The sequence below is a fragment of the Papilio polytes genome, unplaced genomic scaffold, assembly GCF_000836215.1.
Source record: "Papilio polytes unplaced genomic scaffold, Ppol_1.0 DF823980.1, whole genome shotgun sequence".
Lineage (NCBI taxonomy): Eukaryota > Metazoa > Arthropoda > Insecta > Lepidoptera > Papilionidae > Papilio > Papilio polytes.
Window position 1 is genome coordinate 699,321 of NW_013525224.1, and position 20,075 is coordinate 719,395.

The window sequence follows — 20,075 nt, forward strand, 5'->3', positions numbered from 1 at the left end:
TGTCTATGTCGCAAATATCAACGAAATGAGGTATTTTAACTAAGTTTTTATGTTTTGTGTTGTAATTAAGCTATACACTACAATTTAAAATGTGCAGTTAAGACTGAAGGTGTGTAGAAGGCATTATAATCATCGTGTTTTTATCGATTTCGTCCAATTATCTGTGTTTTTATTTACAAGTATCACTGATAATAATTAAAAAAGAAATTCTACAGTGAAAAATACGATATTTTATAATTAAATCACAACTGTCTAGTTAATGAAAACCGTGCTTCGAGTCCGGGTGTAAAAATGTTTGCCGTGAGCCTGGTGTTTACACTACAACGGCTCGAATCTGAAATTAAATTTTTATTTCGAATTTAAACTTCGATATGGGTAAAAACTTTCGTCATCAAATATTAAACTAGTAATTTTCAGTTTGCGGCCAGTTAGGCTAAAGTTTGATTTAGTATTTTGTGGTTTATTGGCTCAAAATTGTTGAAATATTTGATTTATTTTATGCGGGTTATTTTTAGGTTAGGTTATTTTTTTACGCCACTGTCAAAGTATTGTTTTTTTAGTAGCGATCTTTCGACAGTGGTTACTAAGGAAGTTCCGTGGCGTATATTTATTACTAAACATCTAAACTTATGGATGGTTCATATTAATAGAACTGCAGAATATTTACAAAGGTACACGCAGCTGCAATTTGAGATATCTATGGGCAGCGTTCGCTTTGCTATTTCGGCGAAATTTTGGCCACCCCATCTTAAATATTTAATAATTAACAGATATCGGAGTACAATTCTATGTTTGCCAGGTATTGTTAACATAGACAATCGTGTCAAGGTATCGACGGTTGTCTCTGGTTTGTTTTATCTGCATTTACAGCCACTTCATAATTCCCACGCCATTTCTGTATCAATGCTTGCTTCATTCAATATGTACGTATTGTTTGTAACACCATTCAAGACGCATTTCAACGGAATTTTATTAATTCTAAGTATGCGCCGTAAAGACTATAGAATGTAATTTTCAATGTCAAATTAATATGACCATAAACAATTTGTTATTTTTTTTAAAGATAACTTATGTATTCGTGACTGGTTTATGTGAACAATTAAAAAATACTATCGTGACGAGGGTTCTTACGTAGATTATTGTAAACCACAATTTTGCTACTTACTCTTTTGAAGTTTTTTAAATTAACTGGATAAATATTTTTTGTGTGAATTTAAAAACGCTTAAAAAGAACTCTAGACTTAAGTTGTCTATGTTTGATATGTAGAAATGAATCGTCTAATGAAACCTCTAAACAGTTTTCTCATGGTAATTTTTAATTTCAAACATAAGTTTATTTACATAGGTCCCTTCGACTTCATGTTCCTTTAAAGAAATATCAAATTTGAACATCAAATAGTACTAGTCATTAGAGGTCAGATCGTATTAATATTATAAATGCGAAAATTTAGATGGATGGATGTTTGTTAGAGTTTGTAGCCTAAACTGTTGAACGGATCTTGATGAAATTTGGCATAAATGTAGGGAAAGTCTGGAAGAACATATATGCTACTCTCTTTTGTTTTTTTTAATTCCACGCGGACGAAAACTAGCCTTCAAACAAAGATTAAAATATTGCGCTAGAGGCAAGATAATTCGCTTCGAATAATTCCCATAACCTACTTCCTAGTTGTCATTAGAAAGAGAACTACGTTATATATTAGTTATGTAATCTAACTATTTATTAATGATGGCAGTTACCTTATGTAATCTTGATCAATGACATCATTTTATAGGAAGGTAATTATATTCTCGTACATCTTACCAAGGGAAAGGGAGCAAATGATTCTCGTGACGAATTACCTATGTCTATCTCTGTTTTTTTCATAGAGAATGAAAGGGATATGTTTTTATCCGACTGATTTAAGATTTGAACATAATTCTAATATAACGTCATATAACCTAAACGATTGAACCGGTTTTGGTGCGTAAGATATCATCTTTCTTTTATAAAGAAGCTGTCTCCCGCGACACCGTCCGCGGATTTGAATTCTAGACGATTTTCTTGCTAAATTTCAGCGATATCCGCTTGTCTGTTCCGGAGATATATAGTAAACAAGATCCATACATCTAAACTTGTACATATTAGTAGATAGTCTATACTAATATTATAAAGAGGAAAGATTTGTATTTTTGTATGTATTGAAATAACTCAATAACTACTGGTCCGATTTTAAAAATTCTTTCACCGTTAGAAAGGTAATTTATCTGCGAGTAACATAGGCTATATTATTTCATGTGGAAAAAGTCCCGAGCAACAGCTAGTGTTATAATATAGTGATGAAAATGATGCAGTTTAGAGATGGTCCGCGTTAGGTTAATAAATAACGGTTCATTCTGAAGTTCTCCACGTCATAGTTAGATAGAAAAACTGACGCCGGCTTGTTTAAATCTACGATATTAAATTCTTACCAGCATCAGCGCAACAGCGCTCGATACGGAGATTATTATCTGGGCTATCGAATACCGATAACTCGTACATCGATATGTCGAAATCTATATCTGTACTAATATTATAAAGAGGATAGATTCGTATTTTTGTATGTATTGAAATAAATCATTAACTACTGGACCTTTTTGAACCGATTTTAAAAATTCTGTTTCTAATTAGTTTTTGGTTACCGTTAGAAAGATAATTTTTAATATCATCCGGGCTAAGTCGCGAGCAACAGCTAGTATAATACAGATAATATAATATCGAAGATTCTAAGTATATGTAAGTATTGTTCCAGTCTTCAGTGTTTTGCAACTTTTTATGTAAAATTAAGAAATTATACTATCGTACTCATATTTTTAAACGGTCTCCCTTAGTGAACAGTTAACTTTGCCAATCACACTATACCAATATTATAATTGCGAAAATTTAGGTGGATGGATGGATATTTATTAGAGTTTGTAGCCTAAACAGCTTAACCATGGAATTTGGTATAGATGTACAGGATAGTGTGGAAAAAACACACGCTACTCGATTTTGTTTTTTTTTTAATTCCAAGCGGACGAAGTATACACGGACGGTATATTGTTGATTTTATTCCTGTAATATTTCTGTAGTAATAAATTCTATAATTTTGATTCTATAAAGTGAATTATTTAGTAGAATGGAATTTATATTGAAAATGTATTATCAAAAGATATTAAACGTAGCGACCTTGCGGCCCGTGCTCGCTGTAATGTAACATTCTATTAACAAAACATTTGACCTTCCTTTACTTAATAGTTTACTTAGATTTAAAATTAACTTTAGTACACGCTTATAGATATTCATACTTTAATCTATCAATTATAACCTCAATAAGAAATCGGTATAGCCCTTTAGGCTACAGAATGTTACCGTGGAATTCCAACGCCGACAAATTATTCCAATTTTTAAATTAATTCCACACGTCAACTGTATGTGTTTGGAGCTGATTTTCTTTACCGTATTACACTCTTCTCTCTGTCTCTCTCTCTCTCTCGACCTCCCTTCAGGAAGAATACGAATCTAATGACGTCTTAATCGTCAAAAACATTTCTGTTATTCACAATATAATATACATACAAACAATGTCAGTTACAATAATCAAAATGAATTTACGCGGCAAAAAACCTTAACCTCTTTGTCAGTTTATATATTGTATCATAGATATTTATGTTTATTTATGTATAAAAACATCATTGTTATCCAAACTAAGCTCATTACAATACTGCCAAACATATGCAACTGACGCAAGTGTATTGTGATACCAAAACGTGTTGCAACATTTCGTATAATTCAATCGTAACGTTAGATACTTGAATAAGTAAAATAATACTATAATATTTTTAAATCTCTCTTCTCTTAATAAATTTTTTTTATTTTATTTTTTATAGCCAACATAAGCACCGTTTAAAGAATCTACATTTAGCAAAGTATTTAATACGCGTAATTAATTCTGTTGTAAATATTGAAAGCGTGAACACCTTGAGGCAATCGTATGATCATTCGTCATTTCCGACAAGAAATTCATTGTGATTAACCGCGAGGTTGTTTAGTGCGCACGTCACGACGGCATGGCGTCGCATCACAAGTGGATAAACCGTTAGCCATAGAGCATAGAACGTTGACCATAGAGTGTAGTGTCATAGAGCTGTCGTGATCTAGAGTATGGTGTCGTCATCACCGCGGGCGCAGGCTCGCTCGCAGCATGACGTTGACCCAGAAAGAATAAAAGCTTATTCGGTAAGTATTGTTTGCTCGCAACATGTTTTCCCACGGTCTGCTGCTCTTGTTTTGTGACATTATACATTATATCCTAGAAATAAACAATAAAAATGTTACTAACCTCGATATGAAATCTAGAAAAAAAATCATAGAGTAAAGCCCAGCGGCCATTGAAAAGCAGCCTTTAATGAGGCCACTGGTCCTTAATTTAAAAAGTTACATTTATTTTTTCTCTACAACTTCAATTGTTTTAATATATTTAGCCTGCAGTAATTTTTACGAACCATAGCATTTTAAGGGGGTTAAGATGGGGAGTTAAAATCGGACTTCGCATTGAATGCAAATGGCAACACTAAAAACAAACGACGTCAGACGTCATTGGCAAGAAAAAGTCAGGGATGGAAGTAATAATAGGGAGGAATCGCAGGCAGTAGTGTCCGCTCCGCTGGCATCGTTCATTGCACACCGGAATGTCAACGCTATAAAATATGCTTCACTGGACTGGCAAGGTGACCTTAGATATTCACAGATTGTAACATTGAATAGTGTTCTGAACTGTGTCAAATGTTTAAGAATTTAGGTATTTAGCGTTGAGAACAAGAATTTTTAACTGTACAGTTAGACAGTTAAAATTCTGCTTACAAGCACAGATTTAATTGGAATTAATCTTGTTTGTAACAGCAAAAATCATTCAAACAAAATTTGCTTTACCGACAAATAAGTACATCTCCTAACTGGAAAAACCGCAGTCTATTTTAACATTCTGTAAGAACTCTTCGTTATTTATACAATTAATAAATTAAAGCGCGTTTTGCAGCGCTCGGGCGATGTTCTCTGTCTCTCTCCCACAGCTAGGGTTCACACAAATTTTAACAAATTATCTTACCATGGTAATGAATGAATGATAAAAATGTTTTACAAAATCTTTCTACTATCAACCCTAAACACAATAAAATTATTAATTTATCTATTTATATCTATGCATGTAAAAAGTAATTTAGATACATTAGGAAAATTCAGATAATAAAATATAAGACGTAACAAGTAATGTTTGCATAATTTTTTTGGTTATATTTCTCTGCATTTAACGAACTGTCTGAATCTGTTTTTTTTTTTTTATCAGAAAGGTCTTAAAAAAGTTTCAAGACAAAAATGTCTTCCATAAGTTGACATCCCTAGCCAAAGCATTTAGTGACGCAAGTGCACTGACGTCATATGCCTATTGCCGTCTCTCTCACACGCTAAGGCTTTGTTATAATATCGCTACAAATAAATCTTCCTTTTTATTTATTTAATTGTATTTAAATTAATCATTATAATGAAGAAAGATTTCAAGCATTTTTCACAATTACATTACAATAGACTATATTTTTTATTCTACGCGGACGGTCGCGAGTGAAAGCTAGGTTTATGAAATGTTAATGATATACTTAGTCCTCGATTAGAAAAGATGACCTTAGAAAACGTATAGAAGCGTTCGAGATGTGGGCCTATAGGCGCATGTTGGCCATAAGCTGGACTCAGAGAATGACAAACGAGGAGGTTCTGCGACGAGTCCACCAAAAAAGGGAACTTTTGCAGACCATCAAGATGAGAAAAGTATCGTATCTCGGCCACGTGCTCAGGCATGACAGATATGATCTCCTCCAACTCATCTTGATGGGAAAAGTTGCCGGCAAAAGGAGTGTTGGTCGTCGTAAGAAATCGTGGTTACGCAACATCCGAGAGTGGACAGGAATTGCGAGTGCCGCCCAACTGTTTCGCCTCGCAAGAGACAAGGTCAAATTTGGAGAACTGACCGCCAACCTTCGCTAGTCGGAGAGGCACTTTAAGAAGAAGAAGAAGAAGTCCTCGATTCATCTTCTTCCGAAGTTCGACGATCATTAGGGCGACTTTTGTTCTTGACACCGCGGCTCTGAAAAGTGAACGGGTGCTCTTTCCATACCACTGTCGTGAGTCTTCGATAACTGGTGATAAAAATTGATTTAGTATTTAATAAAAGAAACATAGAAAGTAATTATTACATATTTAATCTCATTTGTTCTAAGAAATGGGATAACAGACAATATACCTCATTTTTAGATATAGAAAACCGCAGTTAAATTTACGTTTAAAAACAAATAAATAATGGGTCTGATAACAAATATGCGAACGTAATTATTATATTATTTCATGTATTTGGATAACAAAGACATTACACAAGGAAGCCCCGTGGGTGCAATCAATTACAGAGGGAATGCCTTCCTCGGGCCGAATCGTGACGTCATCACAGTCTTAACTTCGAATTAAGTGTAAGGTTTCACTATGACTTTAGAATTATTGATGTAATATTAATAGAAATATGGATTACTCGCTGTTGCACGTGGCTTCGCCCGCGTGAAATTTAAAACAATATAAAAATCAACCAATGTAACTCACTGATAATGTAGCTTTTAATGGTGAATTTTTGAAATCGGCCCAGTAGTTTTTTAATTATTGCAATATAAAAATACTATATAAGTATAGATTCATCAATCGATGTTAGATATTTTTAATTTCGATTTTCAATTTTTAGCAAAGTTGCTTGTTCTGTTTTCTCGACCCGACATACTTATCAAAAATAATTTAGCAACCATTACGAGACACCATAGATTACAGACTTTCGTCGATAGTTAGGAGCAGACTGCACCGATTTGGTTTTACATGATTCTGATATCTATCGATTGATAAAAAGGGTTGTGTTGTTTTGTGATTCTTTACAAGATTCTATAACTTCCATAAAGGGTTTTACTACCCTTAAATATGTATATATTTAGTATATTCAAGTGTCCTTTTTCTTCCAGGAACAATTACGTCAACGTAAAGAGGCAGAGGAGCGGATCGCCGCACAGAATGAGTTCCTACGCACGTCGTTGCGTGGCTCACACAAGCTACAAGCGCTTGAGTCTACGCCCGCAGGCACCGCATTCGTCAATGATGCATACGAAGAGGATATCGACGAAATCTCACCATTGTATACAGTTGTCGGTAAGTAAACAACAACTAACTGTTGAACGCAATATTCAATCCTTAAGATTGATCCGAAAATTATTTTCCACTAGCTGCTCCCGTGCGGCTTCATCCGCATGAAATTGTGAACATTTTCATCAAAGTCAAATTATCAATTGCAAATGTCAATATGACATGACATTACAAACCTTGGCAATCTTGCTTCCTAGATGTTGGTAACAACTTATGGTCTCTTTCCCACATTAGTGCTTCTATCCAAAATAATTACCCCCTGAGTTTAATGGCGTGAAATATATAGCCTAAAGCGTGACGTAAGTGTAGGGCTTTTTATTGAAAAAGAATTATTCAAAAATATGCTGTGATAGCTGACATCTTAGGCAACAAAGAAGTGTGTGTTTACGCTTTATTATAATAGTATAGGTTAATAATAGTCAACAGTTAATGTAGTTTGCAATCAGGAAATCTTTTCAAAACACCTCTTAGCAGTAGAGTAAAAAACATCTTCACAATCCGTAAAGGTAAAAACTTATTAAAGTAAAGCTACTAATAAGCTTTAAGATAAGAAATAAAATCCAATTAATTATGTAGCTAAAGAATGAGCTCAGCATAAGAACGGACGTCTCGTCTCAATAACAAGACAATTAGTACTGAGAAAATTCCTTCACAACTAAAATATTGCCCTAGGAATTGTAACTTCAGCTATCTGTAAAAAAAACGTGTTTTTACACCATCGTTCATTTCATCACCTTATATTGATCTAGCTTTCGTTCTTGACTCCTCGTATATTAAAAAAAAAAAGTGAGTACCTATGTTTTCGTCCAAAGTATCCTTTACATTTGTACCAAATTTCATTGAAATCCGTTCAGTCGTTTAGGCTACAAACTCTAACAAACATCCATCCATGTAAACTTTCATTTTTTTTAAAATTTTTTTGGGCGGTGCTATGCCGCCCTCTTGTTCCCCTAGCATATTTTTGGGATAAGGACGTTGGATGCGGGTGGGATGCAATTTATCTAGGCAAGTTGCAAAGAGACGGTATTCGCGATTTGTAGATGATATTGACTTCGGTATAGTGTATTTAATAGCCGTTATCATTATAAATATGTAAACAATTCGTCATACTAGATATCGGCTGATAAGTTACGTGATGATAACCCATTTCTCGATAGCAAAGATAACAAATAACTTTTGATCTTATAATCATGGACTATTCAGAAAATGGTTTTTTTTTTTGGTTATTCAAATATTTAAATCTTCGCGGACATCAAATAATTAATCAATTGTAAATTGTCTAACAATCCAACGTGTAAAACATATGATGAAAATATCGGATTGTGTTCCCTTATCTGATGGTTACGTCATTTTTAAGTTAACTGCGCCTCTATCAGTCAGTGGTGGGACAGGCCCTTAACCATTATGGTTGATTTGTCAATTAATTATGTCTACAGATTGTTCCGAATTAAAGCAATGTTCTTTTATATAGTAGCTTTCGCCCGTGACTCTGTCCGCGTGGAAAAAATATCCTATATGTTCTTCCAGACTTTCCTCTACACTATACATTTAATCCGTTCAACCGTTTAAACTACAAACTCTAACAAACTCCATCCATCCATCTAAACTTTCGCATTTATAATATTAGTAAGATATTAAAGATTCTCGTTTCAATATAAATAGACAAAAGCCAATTTATAAGACTGCAAAAATAAGATCAATCTAAAAATTATATTAAGAAACTACTACCAACTCTTTGTAAACGAATATCCCTTTAATAATTTTTCTCTAATAATAAACTATTAATATATTTGTTATAGATTACGAGGATGTGATAGCGGCCCTCTCGCGGCTGCAATCTGCACTACAGGCGGCGGGCGCTGGGTGTGCGGGGTCGGCGAGGGGCGCGGCGGGCGCGGCCACGCTATTGGCGGCAGCGGGGAGCCCGCTACGCGCCGCACTGCGCACGCGCTCCGCCGTACTGCGAGTACGACCACTACCGCCACCTGTCGGCCGCGCGGGGGACAGGCTAAGAGATGTAAGTATAATTTAACTACTATAAGGGACTGTCCCGCCATTTTTCAGCTATCTGAGCCTCTATCAGCCAGTGGTGGGACAGGCCCTAACTTGAACAGCGGTATACGGAAAAACACTAAATTGCATGAATAAGTTTTAAGCACAAAAGACAGACGTCAAGTGGAAGTAACTCCTCTTTATTGTTTGTACGTGCCGGATGCCTAATTTCAGTCCCCTTTCCCTTCCCTCACATTTTTGTAAGGAAAAGTACCAACAGCAAGTACCAACCATTAAAAATGTCTTCAATTCCGTCCATCGTTCTGATTTCCATCAAACCTCACTCTGAGATTCGTTTTCTGATTTGAATTTTCCAATATTTAATACGATGCAGAGAGGGCGCCACCAGTTGACGACAGGCACGCTCTAAAACCGTCGCGTCTCACGTTATTACGAATTTTAAAGCCGCCCGATCCCCGGAGGAAATACTTTGATCAAATGTGCTTTAGATAGACATAAATATTCATTAAATCTCTTTGGAAATTATACTAATAAAGGTTTACTAGATTTCTAAATTAATCTATGAATAATAAATTTAAATATCAATCGAATTACTCGTATTAGAGTAAAATAATATTAGACTTATTACTTTTATTCTATACTAGCTGTTCCCGTGCGACTTCATCCGCATGAAATTATGAAAATTTCATTTTATTGTTTACATTTGTCAAATTATCAATAGCGAATGTTAAAATGACATGACATGACAAACCTTAGCAATCTTGCTTTCTTGATGTTGGCAGCAACTTATGGTCTCTTTCCCACGTTAGGGTTTTTATCCAAAATATTTACCTCCTAAGTTTAATAGCGTGAAAATATATAGCCTAAAGCGTGACGTAAGTGTAGGGCTTTTTATTAAAAAAAGAATCATTCAAAAATATGCTGTAATTGCTGACATCTTACGCAACAAAGAAAGAAGTGTGTGTTTACGTTTTATTATAATAGTATAGATTGTTACAATTAATATTGAGAATCCTTTAGTATAGATTTAATCACAGTTATCTGCACTTAAAGACTGCATAACCATTAACCGACTCTGAGTATTACAATAAATTGTATTTAAAAACTACATTAAGGTTTTTAAACATTTTGCTTTTTGATGTTTGGATGAATTTTGAAATTTATCTTGAAATCTCATTGTGCATGCATTACATTATATTGTAAAAATTTAAAATGCGTTTTGTATGTTTCCACTACTTAAACTCTCCTACAAAGTTTTTATCATATCTTTAAAGACAAAGTAATTATGACATAATTTTAAAATGATTTGCTTTAAAGTTATAAAAAAATCCTATTCAAAGAACCAAATCTCTCAATGTGACGTCACTTTACTTGAAAGTACTTATAAAACGTGAAGACATCTTAAGTAGGTTGTATGAGCTAAACGTAAAACATTCTTGTCATTTTATCTCAAGAATTCTTAAAGCGGGCGCACACCTTTGACTAAAATATCTCACAACTGTTGTGGGGTTTTCGATTGTGTCGCTGCTAATTCAGTTTTAGTTGTAAAAGTAAAAATCGAGTAGTGTGCACCATATACGCTCATAGGCTCATAGGCTCGTACGCTCTAATTTCCTGCAAAATACTTACGTATCGTATGATATCTTGTCAAATGTTTAAGACACGTCTCCACCTAGGGTCCTCTTGAGCTAGACTAACTAGACTTTGTGGCTTTGCTATGAAGTAGGGATTATTGAAGTTAAATTATGAATTCTTACAGGTCCATAAAGGGTGCTGTATCTGGTCCAAACTGTCTTGTCATCTCAGTCACTTCCTTCTTGATGTCACCTTCCACGCAATCCACCTCTCTTTCTGCGCCTACCTCTTCCAGTGTACCTCCACAATCATACTCCTATTTGATTTCCTAATACTTCCACGTGGTCGGAGTAGCGTGCGAAAGCCAGTATGTCCATACTATGCTAACCTTTTACTCTTGAGTCTTGTACTTTTTGTTATTGGTTGTTATTTTATATGATTTGTTTGTTAGTGTATAGACGCGCTGCGCCCCCTGGCGGCGGGCGACAATGCGGCGTTGGCGGCCGAGCTACTCGCGCTGCTGGGCAGCTTAGAGCTGGAGAGCTTGGCGCAGGCGCACGACCAGGCCGCCGCGCTGCTTGACCCCGCCTGCTTCTCCCGTAACAAGAGATTTAAGGTCAGCTACAACTGGTCACGTATCTTTAGTAGAATTTAAGTTCCTGGTAGAGACCATTGTTACTCTGATGTTATAAATGTTAGAAAAAAAATATTAAAAACCAAACTTCTGGTTATCAATTACAATAGTATTGAAATGTTACTACCAATGCCACCTGTCGAGATTTGTTTTAATCTTGAATTATTGACTTTCAGACTGGAAACGCAGATCACAAGAACGGAGACACGACGCTCGCGTCAGACGACGCCAGCGAACAGATCAAAATCATCAAAATAGAGAAGACTAATGAACCACTAGGTGAGATATCTATATGTGAAAAAGATAGAAAGAGAGTCCATTACCTAAACATTCATACAAAAAATGTCGACGTCCCTTAACTCCTTACTGACATAAATGCGAAAGATAAGATTTTACAGCCTAAATTATTGAACGGATCTCGATGAAATTTGGTATAGATGTAGAGGATAGTCTGGAAGACAGACTTACGTGTTTATAACCACGCCGACGGAATCGCGGGCGAAAGCTAGTTTTCTATTTCAAAACATATGTACCTATGTAGTATTGCCAGTAACAATTTAACCATATGCCTCAGGCTTGCAGTCACTAAACATTTTAATTCCATTTAGTGTAGCTCGGGGTGACGTAATTTAATCTTGCATGCACTGATATTACGTCGTAAACTAGCGACTAGTTATTTACGTGTAGATATAATCTGTTAGACCGTAAATATTTTGTTAATAATCAAAATACTGACAGCTTAAATGTAAATAATCGTATATTTGTAGCAAATTTACAATAGAAGGCCCTTTTTTGCGTAAGGATTGACAAAACTTTCTCACGAATATTTGCGATAAGCCTATTACAAGATCAATTACGTGATATGTGACAATACAAAAAAAAGCTGTTGCTCGCGATTTGGTCCGCGTGAAATTTTAAAATGTAGCCTATGTTACTCACTGATAATGTTGCTTAATAGCGAAAGAATTTGTAAAATCGGTTCAGTAGTGTTTGAGTCATTGCAATACAAAAATACAAATCTCTCCTCTTTATAATAATAATATAGATATGCAATGATTATTGGTGTAAGGTGGTGGTTGTTTAACTTGTTACCGACAGCGCGGCAGCCAAAATACAAAACAAAAACTATTATATGTACATTACAACTTTATTTAAACTAATTTACATAACTATTTACAATAAATAATTTCAAAACTATCGCGATCACATATTGTCTCTTGTGCGTTTCCTTTCCTTCTTTTGTTTTCCTATCTTTTTTTTAACAACCAAACCCCTTAAAAGTCTTGGTGGCCAGTATGCAACCTCTTTGGCTGTAGTCATACTACTTGTTAGCCAAGGAGGTTGTATTTTGTACTGAACTTTGTGTAACATGTTATATATGGTTTCCTTTCAGGTGCTACAGTGAGGAACGAAGGCGAGGCCGTCATCATCGGCAGGATAGTGCGCGGAGGTGCCGCGGAGAAGTCCGGTCTGCTGCACGAAGGAGACGAGGTGAAATATTCTCTTATTATTGATGGATTTTTAACTATAAATATTTTGCTTACAACGATTGGGTTGTTTTGCCTCCTGATATTTCGGCACAGTCGTCTGCGCCATGTTCACGGGCTGCTGTAAGAACCCTAATATTAGTAAACGCCACGAAAGTTTAAAGTTACATAAGATGCGACTTGTATATTCCAGTTACTGGAAGTGAACGGGGTGTCGATGCGAGGCAAGTCGGTGCACGAGGTGTGCCAGGTGCTGGGCGCGCTGGCGGGCACGCTGACGGTGGTGCTGGCGGCGGGCACGCGCACCTCGCAGCCGCAGCGCGCCGCGCACCGCGTGCTGCACGTTCGCGCGCACTTCGACTACGACCCTGAGGATGACGTGTACATACCTTGTAGAGAACTAGGTATGTACTATCAATGTACACTGAAATTATATCGTAAATCATACTAATATATACTAGCTTTCGCCCGCGATTCCGTCAGCGTAGATTTTAAAAAAACAAATGTGAGTAGCCAATGTGTTCTTCCAGACTATCCTCTACACCTATACCAAATTTCATCGAAATCCGTTCAGCCGTTTAGGCTACAAACTCTAACAAACATTCATCCATATAAACTTTTGCATTATATTAGTATGATATAAAAGCAAAGTTTAGATGGATGTTTGTTATAGTTATTTAGTTCCACGCGGACAAAGTCGCGGGCAATAGCAAGTGTGTTCTAAGTGTGGGTATGCTCGTGCTAGCAGCTGGCACACTTTTATGCAAACTACTGTAAAGTGTAACCTACAAGTGTCTAGCACCATATTTAATTATTTTTAGTGATTGATTGATTTGTAAGTTGTGGAAGAGGTCGAAAGGGGTACAAAGATTATCACATGTCTCGTCTTGTACGGTTTCGGGAAAATTTTACTGGAATGTGTATACGCATTGTGCCAGTAGCTGATTTGTTCCAGTGGCATGCAAGCTGCTACTCAATTTTACTGTACTCCCGCTCTAAAGAAAATAAGAAATGTTTCTAAATTTTGAATGTGCTGTTTCAGGCATAAGTTTCCAGAAGGGTGACGTGCTGCACGTCATCAGCCGCGACGACCCCAACTGGTGGCAGGCCTTCCGCGAGGGAGAGGAGGACCAGACCCTGGCCGGCCTCATCCCCAGCCAGGCCTTCCAGCACCAGTCAGTATACTAACTCTAATGCTTCGTTTTTTGACGTTATCTATAGTACAGTCAGCTGCAAAATATGAATACATTTACAAATTAAAGAAATATAAAATTTCGTTTCTAAAACGTTTGAACATATCTCTGTATGCTTATATGTTTGTTTTGTAACTCAATACTTGATATAATAAAACACACACTATGTTATGTAAGATATCAGTAATCACAGTATATTATTAAATTATAATTTTTAAGACTCTTTTCTATACTTACAACAAGCTTTAGAATATATATCTTCACGTTATTATCTGAGAAACGCTGTGAGAAAGACAAACCAATAGTATCGAAGCAAGGTTGCCATGGTTACTTAAATGCATTAATAGTACCTTCGTTGGTATTTGAACATTTACAATTTATGCTACACAATATACAAAAGACTTTACTTTACCATATAAGATACAGACTAGGAAAAGAGAGAGATAGAGAGAGAGAGAGAGAGAGAGAGAGCGAGTGAGTTTTACAATGTAAATCATACTTCATGCTAATGTTATAAATGTGAAAGTTTAGATGGATGTATCTTTATTAGAGTTGTATAGATGTAGTTAATACTCGTAGTCTGGAAGAACAGGCTCCTCACTTTTGTTTTTTTAATTTCACGTGGATAAATTTCCTTGCGAAAGCTAGTATTAGGAAGTGTTGACAATATGGTTCGGTAGAAGTCGCACGGTAGCAGGTAGTGTTGTAAATGCTGAGTGTGCAAGTTGTGCGCAGACGGGAGTCGATGAAGCTGACGCTGGCGGGCGAGGCGGCGGCGCGCGACAAGCCGCGCAAGGGCGGCACGCTGCTCTGCGCCAAGAAGCCGCCGCGCAAGAAGAAGACCAAGAAGGCCACCAGCGAGGCCGGCTACCCGCTCTACTCCACCGCCGCGGGGGAAGGTGACTACCTACCATCACTATTTCACAGGATAAATCTTGTTGATTTGTCACAAATGTAGAATATAGTCTGAAAGACCACATGGGTTTAGTAAACTAATTCGCAAGCTAAAACGAATTAGCTGCCGCACTCAGGGGTGTTTGATCACATTAGAAGTCTGATACTGTAGATTTGTTTTAAAATCATAGACCACATAGAGTAAATAGTAAAAACTAAAGTCATAAAAATGGGTCCTTCTTTAAAATCCATATCTAACTATCAGCAATAAGATGAAGCTACTAAAGATATAATCACTAAAATACCTTATTGTGATAGAAATCAACTCTAAGCAACTGTTAACATAGCATATTAATATTGTGTGTGTCTTAAAATGGTCCTTCCAAGCATGAAAATAGTACAAAAATGTTGTCATTGACGGTATTCCTCCAGAGTACGAGCAGGAGGAGATCCTGACGTACGAGGAGGTGGCGCTGTACTACCCGCGCGCCTCGCACAAGCGCCCCATCGTGCTGATCGGGCCGCCCAACATCGGCCGCCACGAGCTGCGCCAGCGCCTCATGGAGGACGCCGCGCGCTTCGCCGCCGCCGTGCCGCGTGAGTACACGCCAGTATGCCACATGCGACTAAAATGTTCAGGAGATCGTTGGCGACTCTTGTCTGTATCAAACTTGAAGTACAAAGTACTACCTTTCTCTCAACTAACATGAAGGTGTGATAAAATTAAATGTCGTGCCAGTTTCTAGAACGCTACTGGCATACAAGAATGGTTCGTCTCGAAAGTTCACTATGGCCAATTTACCTCCTCCCGGGCATATGGAATATATGACTTAAATATCGGTGAGACAAAGTACCAGTTATAGTGCGAAAACTTTCCTGCAAAGACAGCCTTTTGTACGACAAAATACGGTTTGACAAGGACCATAACATTATTCAAAATACTAAGGCGATTTTCCTACTCTCAATAGAAATACTGATAACGTGACTACTACGATACTGTCCGCTAAACACTGAAACTAATCTTACAAGCAGAACGACAACATTTATAAAAGATTTTGCAGCTTAAAAGACGTTTCAGTATTCTACCGTTAGACTCTTGACTCATGTGATAAGTATATCTGTAAAATAATACGTTAATAATAAATTGTGGGGTGGGCAGACACGTCGCGGCCGCGCAAGGATCACGAGGTGCCGGGGCAGGACTACCACTTCATCTCGCGCACGCAGTTCGAGGCCGACATTCTCAACAGGAAGTTCGTCGAACACGGAGAGTACGAGAAGGCATACTACGGTATGTAATCTATACAATAAATAAAATTGGTATCTCTGTATGTAATATCGCATAATCAATATTGCCGATAGCAAAACTCGATTTAAAAAATGTTGCCTGTCAGTCATTTATTTTGGGTAATCTCCTCATCGATTTTAATGGGACTTTCAGGGACAAGAAAAATGTTTTGACAAATGAACAGCATTACTCTGACAGTGAAAGTTAGAATGAATAACAGTTTAATGAGGTTTTTAATGTAACTAGGCACGTCCCTGGAGGCGATCCGCGAGGTGGTGAGCTCGGGCAAGATCTGCGTACTGAACCTGCACCCGCAGTCGCTGCGGCTGCTGCGCGCCTCCGACCTCAAGCCCTACACCGTCTTCGTGGCGCCGCCCTCGCTCGAGAAGCTGCGCCAGAAGAAGATACGCAACGGAGAAGCTTTCAAGGTCAAACAAGATCTTAATAATATATCCTTCCTTTACCCTTAATTCGACAGAGTTCTTGTAGCAAAAAACTTTTAGTAAAATTATATTTGTAGATATGAAATAAGTAAAGGAGAAATGTTATTTTATAATAGGCAGCTCATCTGCAGTTTCCTTGTTGTTGAGGATGTTCATGGGCGTTGGATGAATTAAACACAATCCGCTGCTCCTTTACTCCCCTTTTTAAAAATGCGTTATTTCTTACTAATACTATGAATTAGAAAGTTTGGATGGATCTTTGTTAGAGTTTGAACCGTAAACAAATGAATGGATCTCGATATTAGCATAATATGGTATAGTCTGAAAGAACACATAGACTAATTGCTCTTGTTTTTTTATTTCTACGGAGACGTAGTCGCGAACAAAGTTAATCATAAACATTAACTAGCGTGTTCTATTTTTCACAGGAGGAGGAATTAAAAGAAATAATAGCGACGGCGCGAGATATGGAATTGAGATGGGGACATCTGTTCGATATGATTATCATCAACAACGACACGCAGCGCGCCTACCAGCAGCTGCTCAATGAAATCAACAGCCTCGAGCGCGAGCCGCAGTGGGTGCCTGCGCACTGGCTCAAGCACACCTAGCGCACGCCAGCACGCCAGCGACAACACGCCAGCGCCTGCAAACCAACGCCCGCACACCAGCGACACTCGGCCGTACAAAAGAACGATTGTACGAATCGATTTATCGATCCTAAAGCCAATACATTTGCTCGCTTATTTGAACGAGCGCGAAACTCCGCCTGTCGATAGTGATGTGAACAGTGAGAAGTGAAGAAGTTTAGTGATGTGCTCCCAAAGCTACCTTGTTTGAATAAAGGTAAACGTTTGGATTTGAAAAAACCGGTTTTTCGCGAACCGATATTTGTGTAACGAATATTTCGAATTACGAAAATCGAAATGAATTCAAATGCACGGAAATGGAATTTTATTAACGGAAAGTTTTTTGATCATAATTTGCCGAATATTTTGTTTGATTATCTTATTTTTCCGTGTAAAATTTATTTATCAAAATTAATATAAGACGTAAAATCGAAGTATGATAATTTGTTTTTAAGCTGTAATGGATCAAATCAAAGTCTTCCGAATATTCCGCTTTGAAATATACCATTTCCGTGTAAATAAGAATGAATGAAAATGTAGGAAAAATTCAGTCATGACAGTATAATGCAATAATTCGCCCCGTGGTCTTATTCTAGGATTTAATAAAATGTGGTTATCTTGTATAGATAGCAGGTTCAAATAAAATTAATAACAAATATACTGCCTTATTCGTAAACGTTGTAAATTTAAACTGTTAATGTTTATTCATTTATCTAGATGAAAAAATGCGCATGTCCAAAAGTTATTAAACGCATATACTTTTCAAATTAAACAACACATTGGGATAAATTTTAAAAAGCAAACGATATTTAGTTTTTAGCAAATGACAAACTTTATTTTACAAACTTGAAAAGATATTCTTTGCAACTTCTGATTTTATTTCTCGTATAATGGTTAATTTAGACTGGATGTAGAAACAACCTTCTTACCTCGTGGTCTTTTTTTTACATACAGATGCTTTTTTCTTAACCGTAAATTTTAGTGATGTGCCTTTGATTAATTTAACCATAAACAATAAAACGGAATTTATAGTTTGATATAAAATAAGAAAAAACCTACTAACCATAAACTTGTCTATTGTCAAAATTTATACCGTAGAAATAAAAAATATAGAATTTTTCAAAAATCATAAGTAGATAGCCTTTGTGAATTTCTCTTTTTAAGACGAGAGATATTACTCTTTTGAATAGAAAATTTAAATCATTGAAAATTTGACTAAAATTATATCGCTATAATAGTGAGTAGAGAAGCAATATTTTGTATCCATGCAATCTCCTATACAACGACATATCTGTTTTTATATAGCAATTAAAAACGGCCAAATTAAAACTCCTTTTTGTCTAATATACTACTTTAAAATAAACATATTTTCTGCTTACATTATTCAATTTATATTGTATAACAAAAACTAATAGATATCCGTTATTTTACATTACGAAAAAACCGGTAATTTTCGAAAATAGTCAAGGTCATTTGAGACGTTTCGAAATTGCTTCTTGTAATTTTGTCACAAACTTTTGTCATTTATATTAGTAGGGATTTGTTACAATTTTAAATGTTCTATTCAATATTATATATTCTATATTTTATTGGATTGAATGAATTTTGTGATTATTTTATTGGAATTTTACCCAATCGTAGTTTTAATCAAATCAGAATTTATTAGAATCGATTACAATAATATTGCGATACTTAATTTGTTTATAAAATAATGTTTTAAAAACTATTTATAAAACAAGTTTATAAGTCCACGATTTATAAATTCAATTAATGTTTAAGTAGATAATATGCATTCCAAATGATTAGTGCCAAATGCAAAATGGCCGCGATCGATTGCGGATGTTGTATGGATTTTTCATTTGACATCACAATTTATAAATAAACAATGTTTATTTTTTCGTGTACGTAGTATCTCGGATAGTGACCACTCTGTCGTGTGATTTTTGGGATATAGTGTAATAGTGTTTTTTAAAATTGATTGTGAAAATGCGTTTTATTGTAATTTGTAAGTTATGTATCGGAGTATAAATTCAAATATAGCCTGTGGAGGTGCTAAAATTGTTAACTGTTTTGTTCTATCTTGTGTATCTTAATTGTTGGTCGGAGCGCGCATGAATCAAGTGATGTTATTGGACTATACAAGCAACATTGCTTCATACGCGCTCTCGGCGAACACGGTCTTGTCGGGATTTCACAGTATTGATATTATCTAATTTATAAATAGCCCTGTAAATAATATTAACAATTGAATAAATAATGAATATATTATAAAAACATGTTAATAGAGAACAATTCTGTGTAAATAATAGAGTACCTATTAAATTTAATATCACAAATATATCTTCTTTTATTTTCCTTGTGTACCAACCTAATCAAACGAAACCAAAAAAATACAGCCATAGGTCGTAGCTTAACTAGATATTATAGTTTGTCTAAATAAATTAGATTAGTTTTATAAATGATGCATATGAAGTATCGAATTCAATTTGTATGAAGGCAAATGCCATACTTGATTGACAGGTATCGTAATGACGAAACAAACACGCATAGCGAACAGTTTTGAACTGTCCATATTCGGTTTAAATAATTATCGAACTTAATTTTTTTTTTATAAAAAACGGGGGCAAACGAGCGGCGTGAACACCAAGGTGGTCAACGACGCCCATGGACATTCGTAACACCAGAGGAACTACAGATGCG

General features: G+C 36.0%; 1 protein-coding gene across 1 annotated transcript in view; it reads left to right on the forward strand.

The window, feature by feature from the left end:
• LOC106101444 (MAGUK p55 subfamily member 5-like) overlaps window positions 1-19,713 on the forward strand; it is a 90,845-nt gene extending 71,132 nt beyond the window's left edge. The window contains exons 6-17 of the mRNA XM_013280680.1: window positions 7,042-7,225; window positions 9,019-9,236; window positions 11,259-11,423; window positions 11,618-11,720; window positions 12,835-12,932; window positions 13,122-13,332; window positions 13,971-14,103; window positions 14,857-15,020; window positions 15,448-15,612; window positions 16,175-16,306; window positions 16,550-16,731; window positions 17,175-19,713. Coding sequence (XP_013136134.1) covers window positions 7,042-7,225; window positions 9,019-9,236; window positions 11,259-11,423; window positions 11,618-11,720; window positions 12,835-12,932; window positions 13,122-13,332; window positions 13,971-14,103; window positions 14,857-15,020; window positions 15,448-15,612; window positions 16,175-16,306; window positions 16,550-16,731; window positions 17,175-17,357 — 1,938 coding nt within the window. The 3' untranslated portion in view covers window positions 17,358-19,713. The remainder of the gene's footprint in view (window positions 1-7,041; window positions 7,226-9,018; window positions 9,237-11,258; window positions 11,424-11,617; window positions 11,721-12,834; window positions 12,933-13,121; window positions 13,333-13,970; window positions 14,104-14,856; window positions 15,021-15,447; window positions 15,613-16,174; window positions 16,307-16,549; window positions 16,732-17,174) is intronic.
• The last annotated feature ends 362 nt before the right edge of the window (window positions 19,714-20,075 follow it).